General features: G+C 46.5%; 1 protein-coding gene across 2 annotated transcripts in view; it reads left to right on the top strand.

Annotated features, from left to right (window-relative positions):
- SETD2 (SET domain containing 2, histone lysine methyltransferase) overlaps positions 1 to 18,328 on the top strand; it is a 1,045,105-nt gene that overhangs the window by 273,542 nt on the left and 753,235 nt on the right. For both annotated transcript variants that reach the window (XM_086941119.1, XM_086941120.1), the window contains one exon: positions 1,827 to 1,955. In XM_086941119.1, coding sequence (XP_086797245.1) covers positions 1,827 to 1,955 — 129 coding nt within the window. The remainder of the gene's footprint in view (positions 1 to 1,826; positions 1,956 to 18,328) is intronic.

The raw sequence follows: 18,328 nt of genomic DNA, 5'->3' as shown, positions 1-18,328 counted from the left end.
CTGTGGCCACCGCGATCGGGCAGTTCCGGGTGGGTGCGGGAGTGCCACCCCGCAGGACCTAGACTATGGACTTGCTCCAGTTGGTACTGTAGCCTGAGTTTTTCCCGATACTTGCGAAAATATCCATGGCCACCATCATGGACTTGTGAGGTCTCGTTAGGTAGAGGAGGATGTCGCCGCATAGAGTGAAATCCTACCCTCCCACCCGTCGGCCCAGCGTATTCCCTTCAGGGACTGGTCCCGTCTGATCCAGGCGGTCAGAGGTTCCAGTGAGAGGGCAAGCAAGAGGGGCGAGAGGGAGCACCCTTGTCACGTCCCTCGTCCTAGTTCAAATATTTCAGAGACTTTATTGTTTACAGAATCCTGGGGCAGGGGGGTCGAGTAGAGGAGGCGCACCCACCCTATAAAATTTGGGCCAAAGCCCATTTTGCGGAGGACCGCCATCATGTAGGGCCATTCGAGCGTATCGAACGCCATCACTGCGTCTAAAGACGATTTTTGCCTCTTGTTTCTTGTTATATTTCGAGAACGCTGTATCAGATGGAACTTTACCTTGATGTGTACTTCTGGGATGTTTGTGTGAGAGGGAAGCTTGTTGAATTGTTGACTCATGCTCTGCCTGAATGCAGGGTAAGGTTGTGCCTCTACTAGCTGTATATATTCTTTGTGGTTAAAGTAAGCGTGCACCTGTTATTTGGGTTTGGTTGGATGCAGGTTGTGTGTATTGCTCCTACATATGTTTATCTTATCTTTCCTTGAGCAAAATGTAAGGCTGCTGTTTTGCTGTTTGCAGCACCTTGTGGGAGAGTTTGTGTGTGAAGATTGCACTGCTGTTGCTCATGTCTGTTATATGTGAGTCGAGCTTGTGCGAATGCTACTTGTAGTCCCTTTCTTCTGTGGCTGATAGATGCTTGCACTACCGTGGACATATTTGTACTTCTGTTTGATGCCAGCACTGCTAATGTTCTGTTCGATGATGGAAAGTAATTGTCTGGGTAATTTTCTTGCCTGTTGCTATTTTAATACATTTTTTGGGGGTGTGGGTGGATTGGAGATTTATAGAAGAGCGGTAAAACATGTATCGTCTTATCTCCCTGCAGTCCCTTACCATAACAGTGGGTATTGTTTATAGGTACATTTGGTTTGAACAGTGTCTGTTGTCAAAAATGACTTGTAAATGTGTAAGTATATATCTCACTTGCTCCAGTGTGTAAAAGAGGAGCTCTACGCCACTGGCCACTCACTGCTTGGCCTCTGCAAACTTTAAACATGTAGCAATATCATGCTGTTAAAAGTATTAATAGCCCTGTTGAGACTTCATTTGATTGTCCGGTTTAATGAGAAATTGTCGTTTTCCAAACTAATGGTATCGTCCTATGTTATGTTGAAATATTTTCATCAAATGGCCTAAATATGCTTTGGTCGAGGGCCCAAAATGTGGGCTCAACCTATGCCATCTGCAGTCTGGCCTATACTGTAGAATTCTGAAGAGGTTTTTAGTCCAAATATGATACTCCTTGTTGATGCATAAGTCCTCTTGATCGATAGGTGAAACTGTGCGGTTTTGCATTATTCATTGTTTGTCCTTCAATTAATTCGTTTGAGGTGACGGTGGTGTACTAGCCTTTTCATGTTTTCTTTGACAATTAGAAGATTTCAACAGGGTTGCAGTAGGTTTGCTATCTCTGAATTTTGCAGTGTGTAGCTTTTTTACATGTCATACTCCAAACATTCCAAACCTACTTCATAGCCTAATGGCCAGACGATTCTGCCACTGTTGGATACACATGTTTTGTTTAAATGACACTTCCTCCTATTTCTTTCAGTTCTTCCAGATGTCCAAACGGAGAGTATTGTTCAAATCGGAGGTTCCAGAGGAAGCAGCATGCAGATGTGGAAGTTATCTTGACGGACAACAAAGGGTGGGGTTTACGAGCCAGTAAAGATCTGACAGCGTAAGAAACGTTTTAGTTCGTTGGTATTTGTTGCTATTTATTTAATGTTTTTTCCTGAATGTAAATGTAAATGTTGTAGTACTGGTATAGCGCCCGAATCGCCCCACATGGGGTCTCTCCGGCGCTTGTAAGCATACCGCTGTGGAACCCTTCCTGGCTTTTTCCCTGTGAGGCGCCCACTCCTGGGCACCCCCAAGGTGCAGCCAGGCATCCTAGCGCTGTTGGGGCCGTTGTGAAGATTAAGCAAGCTATTGTCCAGAGTTGCAGAGTGGGATCCATGATTAGAATAGGCACACAAGGCGAGAATTATCAGGTCCGAGGAAATTGAGCCCAAGACCAGCCCAGGTGGGAATTGAACCCTGGTCCTGGGCCAGACCTCTGCATCGGGGTCTGCCGCTCTAACCATTGAGCCACACTTCTCCACCGAATCAAGCAGACTCTGGTACTTGGCTCTCCCGGATATATATTCATGAACTTTGTGGGTGAGCTTTATCTAACCTTTGGGCCTTGAATGATTTTTTCCCCCCTCCTAAATATTCTACTACAGTGAGGAATTAGCCATTAAAACAAGCAAAGAGTATGATCTCTGTTGAGCCTGCCTGACGTTCAGACATACACTTGTGTAAATGATGGATAACGTTTAGGGCGGTTAGCCATTTTCTGTACTTTTGCTTTACTCTCTCGATCAGTTTGTCTGTTTTCTTTCCCTTATATTGGATATAGCATGCTTATTTAAAAAAAATCACATGCCATTAAAACCATTATCCCTACCCCGATGCTTGGTATAAAATACATTATTCTAAAACCCTGGATAGTACTAGATCAGAAAAGGGTGTTGGAACGAAAATGTGGGTATATCTAGTCATCCTAATTCTGTGTCTAATCATCCAATGTTCTGTTTTCTTTCTGTTCAAGCCTGTTCATCAACATATTTTGGTAACAGTATTTCTTACCTAGAATATCGCCTGACATAAATATTGTATTTAATTTATAGTTCTTAAAAAAATCATCAAATTAGAGCTAAAAATAGAAAATCTACACTCATTAAGACACAATGTTTGCAAATTATATTTAGGCCACAATATTAGTCTGAAGGTATGTTTGTTGTATGTCATATTGTTGCATACAACCCACTTGAGTTTCAAAAGACAACATTTTTTGGCTTGTGATAAGGGATTCTCTTTACAACAAAAATTCAGAATTGGACTTAAAAAAAAGTGCAAATAAATCACATTTGGAAAATAAATTTTCAGTGTACAAGTAAAGTAATCTTGCATTTCTCCATGTTGTATGGCTTCTGAATATTGTGATCCTGACTTATTTATTGATTGAAGAGGGAACATTTCTTTAGTGTATCCTGTGTCCTAAAGGACTTTTAATAAGACCAGATTTATTGATTGAAGAGGGAACATTTCTTTAGTGTATCCTGTGTCCTAAAGGACTTTTAATAAGACCAGATGCAGACTACGCTGCCTGCTTTTCTGATTAATATACGAGCACCGGAGGTCTAACCCGGCTTTTTGAGACGGCGCTGCCCCCTTCAATTCTGTAACTAACACGCGAGCGCCGGTGGCTTTTACCCCGCTCTGATTCAGTCCGTGTTTTACAACTCCGCTCCCCTTGCATGACGGAGATCGGTTAAATGTCTGAGGCTTCACGCCTCAATTTCTTCTGAGGTTCCTACCTCATTGGATCGACCACGACTTTCTGGTGTGGCGTCCCTATCCTGTACAGAGCCCGGCTGGGCCGTACTCCATGATCTGCCCCCCCTCCCCCCTCTCCAATTGACGTCCTGATGAAGACCCCGCCTAAGGACTTTAATTAGCCTATCAATAGGGGTCGAAACGTCGACTGTTCCTTTCTTGAGATTCCGGCACACCCCCGATCCATCAAGCAATTAGTTGTGACCGTCGAATATGTTTTATTGACTATGTTTGGAGTTTTGCCTTAATTTTTTGGCATTTGCATTGTAATTGATTTGTATTATCATTGAATTTGGATGCTATCCTTCTTAACACTGTGTCAACATTCCATATTCTTTTTCACCTCCCTGAGCACTACCCTCCCTTCCTTCTCTTGGGGCTTGTCAATTCGCACAAGTTGATTCATTAATTGTTACCAGCAATCACGCTGTTTTTTTGGTAATAAATTTCGTATACCAAATCTCAAATTCTTACTTATGTTTGTTTAATTGTTCCTTGGTTATCCCACTTCAGTGTATGTCCCTTACAATACACTATCCTTACGGGGACCCCCTTTATATGTACTACATAGCACCCAGGTCCCCGTGACTATATGGGTTAAACCCCCCCTTTTGTGTAACATGTTTGGGACAGGGGACTGGTCCTAGGTCCAGTGGACACCAATCCGGTGACCATAGGAGGGGAGCCGCTCCAAAAAGCATGACCTTGGTCTTGCCTACATTGCATTGTAGGCAGTCTGAGGCCAGCCAGTCGGACACCACTCTCATACCTTCGGCAAAGGAGTGTTTGATGGCAGGACTAAGGGTCTGGAATGGAAACAGAAGCTGAGTGTCGTTGGCGTACGACACTGGAATAAATCCATGTGCTCTCACAATGTCAGCTAGGGGGGCCACATACCCATTAAATAATGTGGGGCTTAGGCATGAGCCTTGTGGGACCCTCTTAGTGAGCTCCCTGGATGTAGAACGATAGGAGCCCAGACTGACACTTTGTTAGCGGCCTGAGAGAAAACTCTCAAGCCAGGACAGAGCCAAACATACTATCCCCACCTTCTGCAGACGACCGAGAAGGATGTCATGTGAGACTGTGTCGAAGGCTGCGGACAGATCCAACAGCACCAGATTCATAGAGCCCCCTCTATCCTCGCTGATTCGGTTCTGTAGTTGGGTCTGAACCCAGATTGGGTATGGTCAAGACCTCCCGATGCCTCAATGAAATTAGACAGGTGGGTGTTCACATGCTTCTCGGTCATCTTGCTCAAATACGGCAGAAGGGAAATGGGGCGGAGGTTAGATAGGTCTGTCCCTGGCATGGCCGAGTTCTTAAGAATGGGATTTACTACAGCTCTTTTCCATTCTTGGGGTACCTGTCCTTCCTTAAGGGAAAGATTCATGACTGTTTGAATCATGGGGCAAAGTAAGTTGCCTAAGGGGGCAGCCATTTTGGCTGGAAGAAAATCCAGAGGGGAATCCTGTTTTAATATGACTTATCAGGGAATTAATATCACATTGACTGACCTCAGGAAAGACAGTCAGTGTGCCTCTATTATGTGTGGGTGATTGTGAAGGAGTACTGGCGGCACTGCCCTTAAGGTTAGTGGCTTTTGTGATTTTTTCATAGATCGCCTCTATTTTGTTTTAAAAAAATAGAGAGATGTCATCGCACAGAGATTGGGAGAAATCATCAGGACTCTCACAGGCAATGGGTTTCACAAAAGTCTGTAGAATCCTGTAGAGTTCCTTGGAGGAATTTCCCGCTTCTGCCAACTGCGAAGCAAGACAGTTCCTCCTAGCCAGCCTAATATTCTTGTGATAAGAGGACAAGGCATTAGAGTATTCTTTCCTACTTTCCTCAGTATGGGTTTTCCTCCAAGTTTTTTACAATTTCCTACATCCCTGTTTCTCCAGCCTAAGTTGTTCGGTATACCAGACCTCCTGCTTAGATATGGGGTGCTGTTTAAGCAGTTTCATAGGGGCCAACAAGTCAACCGCCTCTAAAAGGGCAGTGTTGAACTTGGATAGGGCGGACTCCACATTGTCCGCAGCTAAAATGGAAGGTTCTCTCCATACTTTCTGTAGTTCATTCAATGTCACCCTGTGCCATTGTCTGCGCCACCGGGAGGGAAGGAGAGGCCGTTTGATGGGTTTATCCAGGCCAAGAAGGAAAAATTCAACCATAAAATGGTCTGAACAACTTACTCGGGTCGAAGGTCGACACCGTATTTTGGGGCAATTAAAAAAGATTAAGTGTGGCCTCCTATATGTGTAGGGCCACTATTCTGTATTTCAAGCCCTAATAGGGAGAGGTCAGAAAGCAAGGAAAGAGTCTCAGGATGATTGGGGATGTCTACTTGAAAATTAAAATCTCCCAAGAGAAAGAAGTCTTCTTTAGCTTTAAAATGTTGGGCTAATAAATCAGTTGGAGACAATGTAAGCCCGTGCTTGGCCCTGGCGGACGATAGACTAGTGCTCCCTTCCAGTGGTCTTTGGAAGCCGAGCTAATCTTGAAAATCATAACTTCCATCAGTGAGCAACTTCTCTGTTCAATTATGGAAACCTTCAGTCCTTCTTTATAAATTATAGCAATGCCGCCTCCGGTTTTAATCGGACGGTCAAGCCTTAAGATTTTATATCCTGCAGGGACCCCTAAAGTGATGACCGGGACCGTATGTGGTTTTAACCAAGTTTCAGTTAAGAAACAGATTTCAGGTTTAACTGTATTAATAAGGTCCCAGAGTTCAAAGTGGTGCTTCGATAGGGAGCGGATGTTAAGGAGAAAACTTTTCAGACCCTTTGGTGTTAAGGTCCCCCCTATATTGTACCCAATTGATGTAGCAATGTGAGATGCCTGGAATCTACAATGAATACATGCAAAAGGGCCTTCAGGACATGGCCAGGACTCACGGGCACAACCCACTAAAGGCACTGGTTGCATATCTATTAAGGCTTGGGATGTGTACCTGATACGGCAGTCCCCAGTGGACTCCATGCCAGTTTGAGCAGAGTCCATAGCCCTTTGCCCCGTCCTGTCGCGGACGGGCGCAGACGGGCTACTCTTTGGCTACTCTTCGGCGTATCTTTGGCTCCCCTGCGCTCAAACGCTGCGCGCTCGGGAAGGGGCGAGGGCTAAATAGCCCTGGAAATGCAACCACTAGAGCGCTAACCACTCCAGTGATCAAGAGGAAGTGCCTGGCTCTCCCTGACCCGCCCTCCGCGCAACGATACTAGCTACCGCGTCGGACCGGGGCGGGCAGGAGTGGTGATCGAGCCCAGGCTTCCCCAGCTGCCCAGAAGATACCGTCCCGTCCCCCCCCCCCTTTCAATTCAGGTTTGGGGGAAAAGCAGCGCAACTAAAATGTAGGCTAGCACAGATAAACTTGTGATTTAAATCTTTAAAGTTTCGATTCCAGTTTTAAAATCAGCAACAAATTATTAAAAGGCTTTTAAAATATCTGAGTACAGCGTAAAGCACAATTCAGGCACCTCAGGCGAGCAAGCGGGTCGGGGAAGACTCTGCCACAGTCACCCTACCGCAGCTCGCGGCTGTTCACGCTCAGCCTAAATAGCCCTGGAAATGAAACCACTAGAACGCTAACCGCTCCGCTACATTGTGTTGTATATTGTAACTACAACAATATTGATCCGCTAGATGCCTCTATCCAAAATATGATTAGTTACCTTTTGCGTCTACAGCGTGCTGGTCTAGCTTACACATTCATTTAATGGCACCGTGTGGCAATAAAAAAGGAGAGCCTTACTCCGTGTAAGGGCAAACACGGAGCACACTCGTGGCGTCTTGGCTCGTTGATAAAGTAATTCAAAGATCAGTTGAATCAATAAGTAGTTCAAGAACTTAATTCTTTATTGTATAGCATATTCCTGTAGGATCATCATCATCATATTTCATCATATGATTCAATGTTCTTGAGTATACTTGAGTTCATTATATAAGTTCCAACGTGATTAAACATTTGCAAAGCGTGAGCTTTATCCCCTATGCATTTTGTGCATAGCACTTTGTCAGGGGGAGTCTGTCAACAAATTATTTTCTAATTGTTAAAATTTTGGAGAACAAGAAAGTGCAGCGTTACTCACATCTTTGCTGAACCTTGTGGCAATAGTCACATACTTGCAAAACAGACAACATTTATCTTTGTTCAAGATTCCAGCCTTTATGGAGATCCTTAATCGAGTAATACTACCCATAGTATCTCCTGCACCAGTTTGTAATCTGAACATTGTGCTTACAAGACTCATGGGGCCACCTTTTGAGACATTACACAATTGTCCATTACAGTTTCCTTCTTGAAGGTTGCCTTCCTCATTGCTATCACTTCATTAAGAAGAGTTGGTGTGCTACAAGCATTCACCTCAGAAGAACCCTTCTTTCAGCTTCATAAAGATAGTTGTTCTTCGCACCAACCCAAAATTCCTAACAAAAGTGGTTGTTGTGGCCTATATATGGGACTGCCTGAAAAGGAGGATGTCGAAGTAAGGGATAATCTAAAAGCAAAAGCCTCGCAGTTGACCATATACAGGGAATTGACGATGCAACCCACATGAGATTTACAGATGATTGCGATGCTGCCTCCCATATTACCCATTCTGTCTAGTCGATGGATGTCAAAACCCTGGGGGAGAGCACTTACAATATCTGGTGTGGAACTTTCTCGACGCCATGTTTCCGTGAGGAACAGTACATCAACATCTTTCTCCTCGATCAACATCTTAATCTCAATGGAGTGTTTCGGGAGGGATCTGCTATTGATTAGCACCATCCCTCAGTGATTAGTGTGGTCTTTCCTAGTCCCTTTTCAACTTACCTGCTGGTCTAAAGTCCATGTAAAAAAGCTGCAGTTATGGCAGCTCAAGGGGTTATTGGCGGTCAGTGAGTGCAGGCAGAGAGGGTGAACTGCTGCCCTGAGGGATTCAAGCTCCTTTTTTAAAATATTCTGTCATGTTGACTGGGCCCAGGTCCATTTGAGCAGGGTTTCTGGCCCATGGTCCTGCCCGGGCGCGGACGGGCCCAGAAGGGCTTGCTTTAGCCTGAACGCACCCACTTCGCGACTGCACCATCCAGGTCTTAAATCCCGACCAGGGAGGTGTCGCAGGAAAGGACTAGACTATCTATCACCCAAAATGGTGGCATTCAAGTGGCCTCCTGGAAGTGTATGCTTAAGGCGCGAGTTCCTCTCTCCACACAATCAGCTATGGGAGCTGTGGTGGACCGGAGAGTGCCATGCGCAAATGACGGACAACAAAGTAAGAATTCGCCTAACAAATATTTAACTGTGCTAAATACAGCTGTGCCCAGGGGTCCAGAGACCGGTCTGGTGGTGGCAGTTGCAAGCAGCCACTCAGCCAGGACACTAGTTAGTTCATTTTTCAGGGGGCATCTCTAAGATGCCCTCTAAATGCTTTTTTCATTAAACCCCACACTTGCATCAGTGTGGGTTTAATGAGCTGAGAAGTTTGACACCAAACTTCCCAGATTTCAGTAAAGCCATTATGGTGCTATGGAGTTCGTAATGACATACTCCCAGCACCATATACTCTTTATGACATTACTGAACTTAAGATTTCTAATAATTGGCTCAGACCCTGTAGTGGTACAGGGCTCATGCACCTGTACAATCACCACTGGTATAGTGCACCCAGCTAGAGGGGTGGCCTACCTATGTCAGGGCAGTGGGGTGTAGGCATGGCACGCAGGGATGTGTGCCTTGTCGACTCTTCACCAAAATACGCAGCTTGCAATGGCAGTGTGTGGGTGTAAAGGTACAGGGCCTCTAAGGGTAGCACAATAGGTTCTGCATCCCTTAGAAGTCTTCCCTGATCATAGTTCCCCTGGTACCTGTGCTACCTTTTACAAGGGACTTACATGTGGTCAGAGAGTTGCCAATTGGGTTTTGCATCAGTGCAGTTTAGGAAAAGAACATAGGCCCTGGGTACCTGTTTGGCAGCATCCCAGGGCACGTTCAGTCAAAGTACATCAACATTAGGCAAAACGTAGGGGACAATCATGCAAAAAATGGCACTTTCCTACATAAGGAGGGCCATTGTATACTTTGTATATTCTACAATGGACATTAGGAAAACACAGTGGTTATTTGTGTCACACCACATAGTGAAAAGGACAACCAGTGTCAATAGTTTCTAGAGCCAATGAACAGTGCAAACTTTGAAACTAGGTAGCAGGGGAAACTCTTCCATTTAAACCCTGAGCACATTCGACAAGAAAGAAAAGGGCCATTTTAGTGTACGTCCGGATCCCCAAAGACTTCCAGTGGTGAAAGTAGAGAATACCTTACTCTCCATTTGTGGTCGTGCTGACGAGCAGTAAGGCTTTATCAGAGGGCAGTGTTAAGCATTAATTGTACACACTCTGGCAAGAAATGATGTCACACACTCAAAGACTGAACTCAAACCAATTGTTTGTATCAAAAAATATTTCTATTGTATTTTTATTTCTAGAACCAAGCAGTACTTGGCACTTGTAAATATGATTGTACTTTTCAAAACAGATTGTTAAAAAGCACGCTGGATGAAGAATAACTTTTCTTACAGGTTTGTAAAAATGTGCAAATACAGTTGTAATTACTTTTCGATTACTTTTTCAGGATTACTTTTTCTATACCTACATATCACACTGGGTAACATTCCTGGATAAAAGGTAAGTAAGTCAGTTTTTCACAAAACTCAGTTTCTTGGGTTCCCATACAAAACACCCTCCACACTTAGAAGTTTTTCAGAGGAAAACCGTCAATGCAATCCTATTGAGAAAAATTGGGTTATTGTTTTGCAGGTAAGTAAAGGGTCTTGAGGGTTGAGTTTCTGGCGTTAGAACAAGGGTACCCCCAGGGTCAAGGATGCACTCAAAGAGCACCCTCCGTGGCACTAGGGCGGCTGGGTGCAGAGTGCTGAGGCCCAATGTTTCCCAATAGGGGATAGGGAGCCTCCGGTTGGTGGCTGCTCACTGCATTGCCACTTGGATGTGGGAACAAAGCTCATAAGGTTTAGCTCAGGGCAAATGGGGATCCGAGTAAGCCCACAAGGTGCACCCGCAGTGGCACAGGGAAAGCCCAGTGCAGGGTGCCGATTTGGCATTGTTTTAAACATGTTTTATTTCCTTCTACTTACTTCAGTACCAGCTTTATACCAAACCTACATACTGCATTGCGTTAGTTTACATTATTCTACATATTCCCAGCATGTCATATACCTCTGTGTATGCATTTGGTTCCTTTGAACTGGTACATAGATTCAGGCACCCCCCCCCCCTCTCCCCCACCACCCCTCCTCAAAAGCCCCCACTCCCCCCATCCCACTTTCACTTGTTGGGTGTCATGTAACTCTACATCTTTCGGAGGTTCCTCCTCGGTCTTGTATCATTCCAGTTCCTCTAATTCCTAAGTGTCAGCGTCCCAGTGTTCTATTCCCCCCTCTTGGCCATGTCTCAGCGGGCTCCCTTGTCGTGAGGGCAATGTAGGGGTGGTTGATCCTGATCCCTGGTCGCTCAGTTTCAACTCTTCCACCAGGACCTCCCATGCCTGAGCCCTCTCAATTTTACCCAGGCCTCACCTTGCATTCCTGAGTAAAATTCTGCCCTCGCAGCCCACCCATTTCTTTAGCTCCAGCTTCCATCCTTGGATGCTGGGGCCATTTGGCGCCTTCCACTTACCAGTAATTTCAGGTTTTGCCAATATGAAGGCCAGGTCCTGAAATTTGTCTGTAACCTTAGTCTTTGCTGTGTGAGGGAACAGGCTAAGCAGACAGTGCGCCAGTGCACATGGTACTACTTTAGTTATTCAGCCGTCTCATTTGTCACCTCCTGCCAGTAATGTGTTAGGCCCTGACAATTCCACATCATGTGAATGAAGCTCCCCTCACCCCCCCCTCTACATCTCGGGCACTCTACATCCTCTCTGTGGAAGAATCGATTGATTTGTTCAAGGGTGATGTATACCCGATGCAGTGTATAGAAGCTAATCAGGCCAAATTGTGCTTTTCTTTTATACATTATATGTTCTCTGTAGTATATTCTCCCATTTGTATCCTCCAGGGGCCTTCCCTGGTTTTCTACCCACCTATTCCTCAGCACGTCCAGTGACCTGATAGTCCTGACCTATCGCCCTGTACAAGCATGCGAGTGCCTTCATGGTGCCCCCGCCATTCCTATGTATTCACAAGTGGCATGTCGTGGTGGCTCAATCGTGTCTGTTCCCCAGAGTTGTTGTATTGCCCCCCGTGACTGCCTTATGGAGAAGAAACTGGCCCTGTGTGATAGTCCAGTCTGTGCTGAATTTGTTAAAGGCAAGCCATTTCCGTCTCTATGTAGGCCCCCCCACTCTCGTGGCCTCTGCCTGTTCCCATTCATCGAGCCCTCTCCACTGTTCTCCATGCGGAAGCGCCACAAGTATTGTCAACGGTGAGTATGGGCGTCTTGTTCTTGTCTTAGTCCTCTGTAGGCACCTATTCCAACACCTTATGTCCGTTGGTGTGTATATGCTGTGTCTTCGCGGTTCCCAGTAGGGGGCGGAGCAATCTGTCTCTCTCAGGGTCAAAAAGGGGCATCCTCCTATCCGGCGTCAATCTCCCTGTCACTCATTGGGTAATTCTCTGTAGTTGCCCTGCCAAGTAGTATGCCTCCAACTCTGGTACTGCCAGTCCTCCCTCCGTTAATGGTCTTTTTAACGTTGTCAGTGCCACTCTCTATCTTCCAGATCTCCGTATGAAGGCTGAAATGCATAAGTCCAGTTCCCGGAACCATGTCCCGAGTATCCACACGGGTAGTGTGGTAAAAAACATACAATAGTCTAGGGAGGGCCACCATTTTTAACAAGGAAATCCTTCCCGCTACTGAAATAGGGAGCCTCCCCCAGAAAAGCCATGTTTTCCTTTATTGACCGTAATGCTCCTCCTATGGAAGATCTTCACCCCCAGATATCTAAAGCACCGGGGTTCCTAATGCAAGTCCCCCAACCCCTCTGGTGATTGCTGGCCTGCCACTATCCGGAATAATCGGGACTTCTGCCAATCAACCCAAAGCCCAGAGAGAGACCCAAACTCATCCATCATGTTTCTAGCCCCTCTCCGCTCTCCCACTGGGCCTTTCAGGAACAACAGAAGGTCATCTGCGTACAACGCGATGTGGTGCATTTGCCCTCCCAGCTGTAGGCCCCTGTCACCCCTGCCGAACCGTGCTATGCAAGCCAATGGCTCCACGGCCTGAGGAATTGCAAGGGGGAGAGGTGACACACCTGGCGTGTGCCCCTCTCCACCTGGTAGTGCTCCGAGAACGTGCGGCCCAACCAAGGCTGTCGAAGGCCTCCTCTATATCTATTGCGAAGATCGCTCCTTCCTGTTCCTCTTCTCTACCCAGTTCTAGTATAGAGAGAAGAAGTCTTGTATTCAGAGTCGTGTCCCTGCCCGGTATAAACCCTGCCTGATCCGGGTGAACCAGGAGATCATGTGTGGAAGGAGCCTTGTCGGCAGTAGATTGTTTAAAATTTTGAAGTTGAGATTAGGCATTGACAGAGGTCTGTAGGCCACACAGTCAAGAGGAGACTTATCTGGTTTGAGTAGCGGAATTACCACTGCTTCCCGGGTGGTCTTTGCTGCATAGAGCTCCTGGGGGCCAGCTCCTACACATACGCAGCGTAGAACTCCTTAGGGAGTCCATCTGTGCCAGGGGTCTTCCCGCTCGCTAGTTCCTTAATGGCTACTCTAATCTCTCGCTCCGAGATGTCCGCTCCTAATTGGTCTGCCTCTTTCTCTGATAGTGTGTAGAGGGGGAGCTCAGCCAGGTGCTCCCCTATATCCCCCTATCCCCGGGTCCCAGAACTCTTATACAGCTGTTTGTAGTAGTTGTGGAATCTATTGTTGATTTCATCCTTCCTATAGTGAGGATGTCCTGTCTCGTCAGCTATCTCTATGACATTATTCCCTCTGAGGGTCTGGTTGGCAAGCACGCCTTATCCCGTTCTGCATGGGTCCGGTCCATGAATGTTTTGAAGTCGAAGCACCTCAACCGTTCCTCCTGAACTGCTACTTCCTCTATCGCTTCCAGGAGCTCCTGTCGGAGCTCGGGGTGTTCAGGGCATCATACTTCAATCTCCCTCAAAGTTTAATTTACCCTTTCCACGTCCGTGAGTAATGACAATAGATGTTGCCATACACCTTCCCCTGATCACAGCCTTAAAGGTTTTCCATTCTGTCAACCTGGAGTCAGTGGAGTGTGCGTTGTCAATAAAATAGGATGCAATATGTCCCCTGAACTCTTGGAGGAACACCTGGTCCTCCAGCGCCTCCAGTTTGAGAAGCCAAGTAGGAATGGGATGGTGCTGTGCTCCGCACTGTAGTCTTGTCAGTATTGAATTGTAGTCGATACTGTGCGTGTCAGGTACTCCACTCCCTCCATCAAAGCGTGCATGTCAGGTGTACATAGGAAGGTGTCCAGTAATGCGTGTAGTTTATGGGCATGTGAGAGGTGGGAGTATTCTTCGTCTAGTGGATGTGTATGCCTCCACGTGTCCAACAGCCCCCAGTGGGCCTGCCAATCCCTAAAAGCCCTAACTGTTCTATGTACTGGGGATTCTCCAGTATTAGGGGTGTCTTTCATGGATTCACATGCTTGAATATTCCCTGTCGTCGAAGTGGGAGTCCCACGGTACATAAAATAGTAGTAAAATATATATATATATATATATATATATATATATATATATATATAGTGGGAGTCCCACGGTACATAAAATAGTAGTAAAATATATATATATATATATATATATATATATATATATATAAATAATGTAATATTTATAAAATATAAAACATAAAGTTAAAAGTACCATAGAACTAAAGACCCCGGCCCATAGAAGCCTTAAAGGGAGAATTCATTTTAGTAACATCATAGTCATTATAATGGTCCACATTCCAGCAACAGCACCCTCTAGAACCTTCTCCTCAGAAGCTCAAGCCCTCAGATTTTCTACCGCACGTCTCCCTGAGCTCTGCTCAGTTTCTTCAACTCTTTTGCTTACTTCATCTCTGAAGAGGTCTACTACTAAAAAATCTTTATTTAGACCTTGTTCAACCTGTGGAAAGCTTCGCCTTTTTCATGAAGATCCTCACAGTAAGTGTATTTACGGTCTTTATCCGGACCATGAAGTTAAGAACTGCAAGTTCTGTAGAACCTTCTCTGGTAAGTCATCGAAGGATAGAGAGGCCCGTCTCCTTCTGTGGCTACAGAAGTTGAATACTTCCGAGGACCCTGTTTCTGACGTGGAAAGCGTGTCTTTCCATTCCAAAGCCTCTCTCAAGCGTGGATCAGAGACTGAGATGCCATCTCCTTTTCTGAAGAGAAAGAAGCTCGTTGACGCTTCAAAATCTGTCTATCAACGGGACTTGCAAGTCTCCACGCCTACAGGACCTGGTTCTCTGGCGTCGCAATCCCAAGCTGTGCCCTCGTCATCTAAGTCAGATCACGTGCGCGTCGACGGTCCCGTCGACGAGCTGGCGCCTGTCAAAGCTGTGCCAACGTTGACCACGACATGTTCGATGTCTACGAGGACTACGACAACGATGTCTTCCTCGTCGTCGACGCTTCCAGAGGTGAGGCCTATTCCATCTATTCTTAAGATTTCGTTGACGGCCGTCAAATCTGCCTCGTCGACGCTTGTACTGAAACATTCATCGTCGAAGACCCCTTCGACGCGTCCTCCGTCGACGGCCTCTTCTTCGTCGACGTCCACCTCTGTGTCGACGACCACCTCTTCGTCGACGGCCAAGACCTCGTCGACGGCCAAGACCTCGTCGACGGCCAAGACCTCGTCGACGGCCAAGACCTCGTCGGCGGCCAAGCGACCGTCGACGGCTACACCCTCGTCGACGATTACATTGACGGCAAGATCCTCGTTGACTGTGCCGTCTACGCCGACGATTCCTCCTATGTCGACTGCTTCATCTTGGCCGACGACTCCGTCGACGGCACGGAAATCTACGTCGACTAAAGAGAAGATATTATCTCCGTCAAGGGCCCCATTGCCATCTGCAGCCATCTCGTCAACGGGACCGTCAACGACGCAACATTCACTCGCTACAGCGACTACTTTCACGGTGGTTAACGCTTCAGTGGTGAAACGGCCTGTACCTTTGAGTCCTATGACGGAAACTCTGCCAACGTAATTATTTGAGTCTGCAGAAGACTATTCTGATGACGGTTCCTATGTCAATGAGGTTTTTCGTAATTTTTATTCCATCTGAACTCAATATCAAGTGTCAGGAGGAAGAGGAGTATGAGGAGGAAGGAGGTGCTCTCTTTCCTGTCCATGTTGCTCATTCTGAGGCACTGCATGTGCATGGTATGACTCAAATATTGTCTTCTCTGGTGGCCAACTTGCAAAATATGTTGGACGATTATAATCGCAGGTTCCCTCCATCTGCGACTACCTCACCAACTATTCAACCTGCGGCGCCAACACCCGTACATACGGAGATGCCGCAGTCGCCAGTCCAACAACAACAAGATACTGATGATGACGCGGATGTCAATCAAGACACTGATCAAGATGATGTCCTCGCGGATTGGGACGATTATAGGGCTCAAACGCCATCTACGCCACCGACATTGCCTTTGCCGTCCCCGCTGGTGGACATTGGAAGCTTCCATAACTTAATGGTTCGTGCAGCCAAACGCTTCCATTTAACCTTAGAGATGCAGCAAACGGATTGCTTCCTCTATTACTTCAAAGATCAGCGTCTTAAACAGACTCATACCATCCCAATCATTGACTTTTTTTGGCAGGACGGCCTTAAACTTATGGAACATCCAAACTCCATCCCAGCTGTGTTGCCACGGTAGACAAAAAGTACAAGGCTCCTGCAGACTCTCCAGTATGCCTTGTCTCTCACCCCAAGGCGGACTCCGTTGTAACGCAGGCTGCCCAGAAACGTTCAAGGAATCCGGCCACTCCTCTCACCTCCCCTCTAGACCAGGAGGGACGCCGGTTGGACTCTATTGGTAAGAAGTTTACCACCATGGCTGCCACAACGGTCAGAGCGGCGAACGCCCTGGCCATTCTCGGGAGATATGACCGCCAGATTTGGTCTGAGATAGCAGCCTTGATTAGCCAGCTACCAGATTCCGCCCGAACCGAAGCCCAGACGATAGTCCAGGAGGGGGAAAAAATCTCAGCAGAAATTATAGACTGTGCTGTCGATATCTCGTCAACGGGCTTCAGACAACTTGCTGGAGCCGCCGTTTTACGACGCCAGGGTTGGCTCAAATCAACAGCTTTTCGGCCCGAGGTGCAGGGGAGAATACTTGATTTGCCATATGATGGGGATTCACTCTTTGGCAAGCATGTTGATGACGCTCTTGAATCCATTAAAAAGGACACGGATACAGCTCCAGTACAGGAAACGGCCTTTTCGTGGAGCACGTGGCAGAGGTGGCTCCTCAAATTTTTGTGGCTCCTCCCAGTATCGCTCCTATAGCGACAACAAACAAAGGTACACCTATCAAGCTCAAAATCGCCAGTCCGATTCAAGGCCTTATCGGAGGAAAAATAATTACAGAGGAGGGAACACCTCCAAAAAGCAGTGACTTCCCCAACGAGTGTTCTCCGACTCTGAAAATTGGAGGTCGAATCTCCCAAAACTTCTCCAACTGGTCTCATATCACCTCGGATCGTTGGGTCCTGGACGTCCTCTCCAAAGGACATGTTCTCGAGTTTACAGAATTTCCTCCCACCCGTCGACCTTCTGGTCCCCCACCACCTCGTTTCAAAGATCTGTTGGCTCAAGTCAAGATCATGATATTGAAAGGGGCTGTCGAAGTGGTTCCTCGAGCTCAACAGGGCAGGGGCTTTTATTCCCGCTTCTTTTGAATCAGGAAGAAATCGGGACAATGGCGCCCCCTTCTGGAATTACAAGCCCTCAACAAATTCATCAAATCACAAACTTTCCGAATGTGGACCCTCCTGGAAATTTTGCAATACCTCAATCCCGAAGAGTTCCTCTCCACTATCGACCTCCAAGATGCATATTTCCATGTGCCAATACATCATAAACACAGGAAATATCTTCGCTTCACTGTCGGATCGAAGTACTTCCAGTTCAAGGTGTTGCCTTTCGGCCTTCGATCAACACCGAGAGTCTTCACGAAGATCATGGCTCCAGTAGCGGCTTTCCTTCGCCTACAAGGCGTTCAATTTTACCCTTATCTAGACGACTGTCTAATAAAAGCTCAGACACGTCGAACAACAAGACAGCATACTCGGACCTGTCCGTCACTTTTTCACGAATTAGGCCTCTCCGTGAATCATGAGAAGTCTCATCTTCGCCCAACACAACAGAGAATCTTTCTAGGAGCCTTAATCGATTCTAGTCTGGCACAGGTGTTTGTGTCCCAGGAGCGACAACTTCGCATACTCAAGATGCTCGCTTTTCTCAAATCAAAAAAGACAGTTTCTGTCCGGATCTTGAAATCTTTTCTGGGCATGGCCTCCTCTTGCATACATCTGATCCCACACTGCAGACTTCACATGAGTCATACAGGAGGAGGTGGAAAACAATAGAAACAAGTTTCAGGATCGTTCAACGACAAACTTTTCCTGACCCCTCGCATTCAATCAGCTTTGGAATGGTGGGCTCATCTTCCAAATATCGC

This window comes from Lissotriton vulgaris, chromosome 10 (assembly GCF_964263255.1).
Source record: "Lissotriton vulgaris chromosome 10, aLisVul1.2, whole genome shotgun sequence".
NCBI lineage: Eukaryota > Metazoa > Chordata > Amphibia > Caudata > Salamandridae > Lissotriton > Lissotriton vulgaris.
This window is presented reverse-complemented; position numbering and strand designations above follow the sequence as displayed.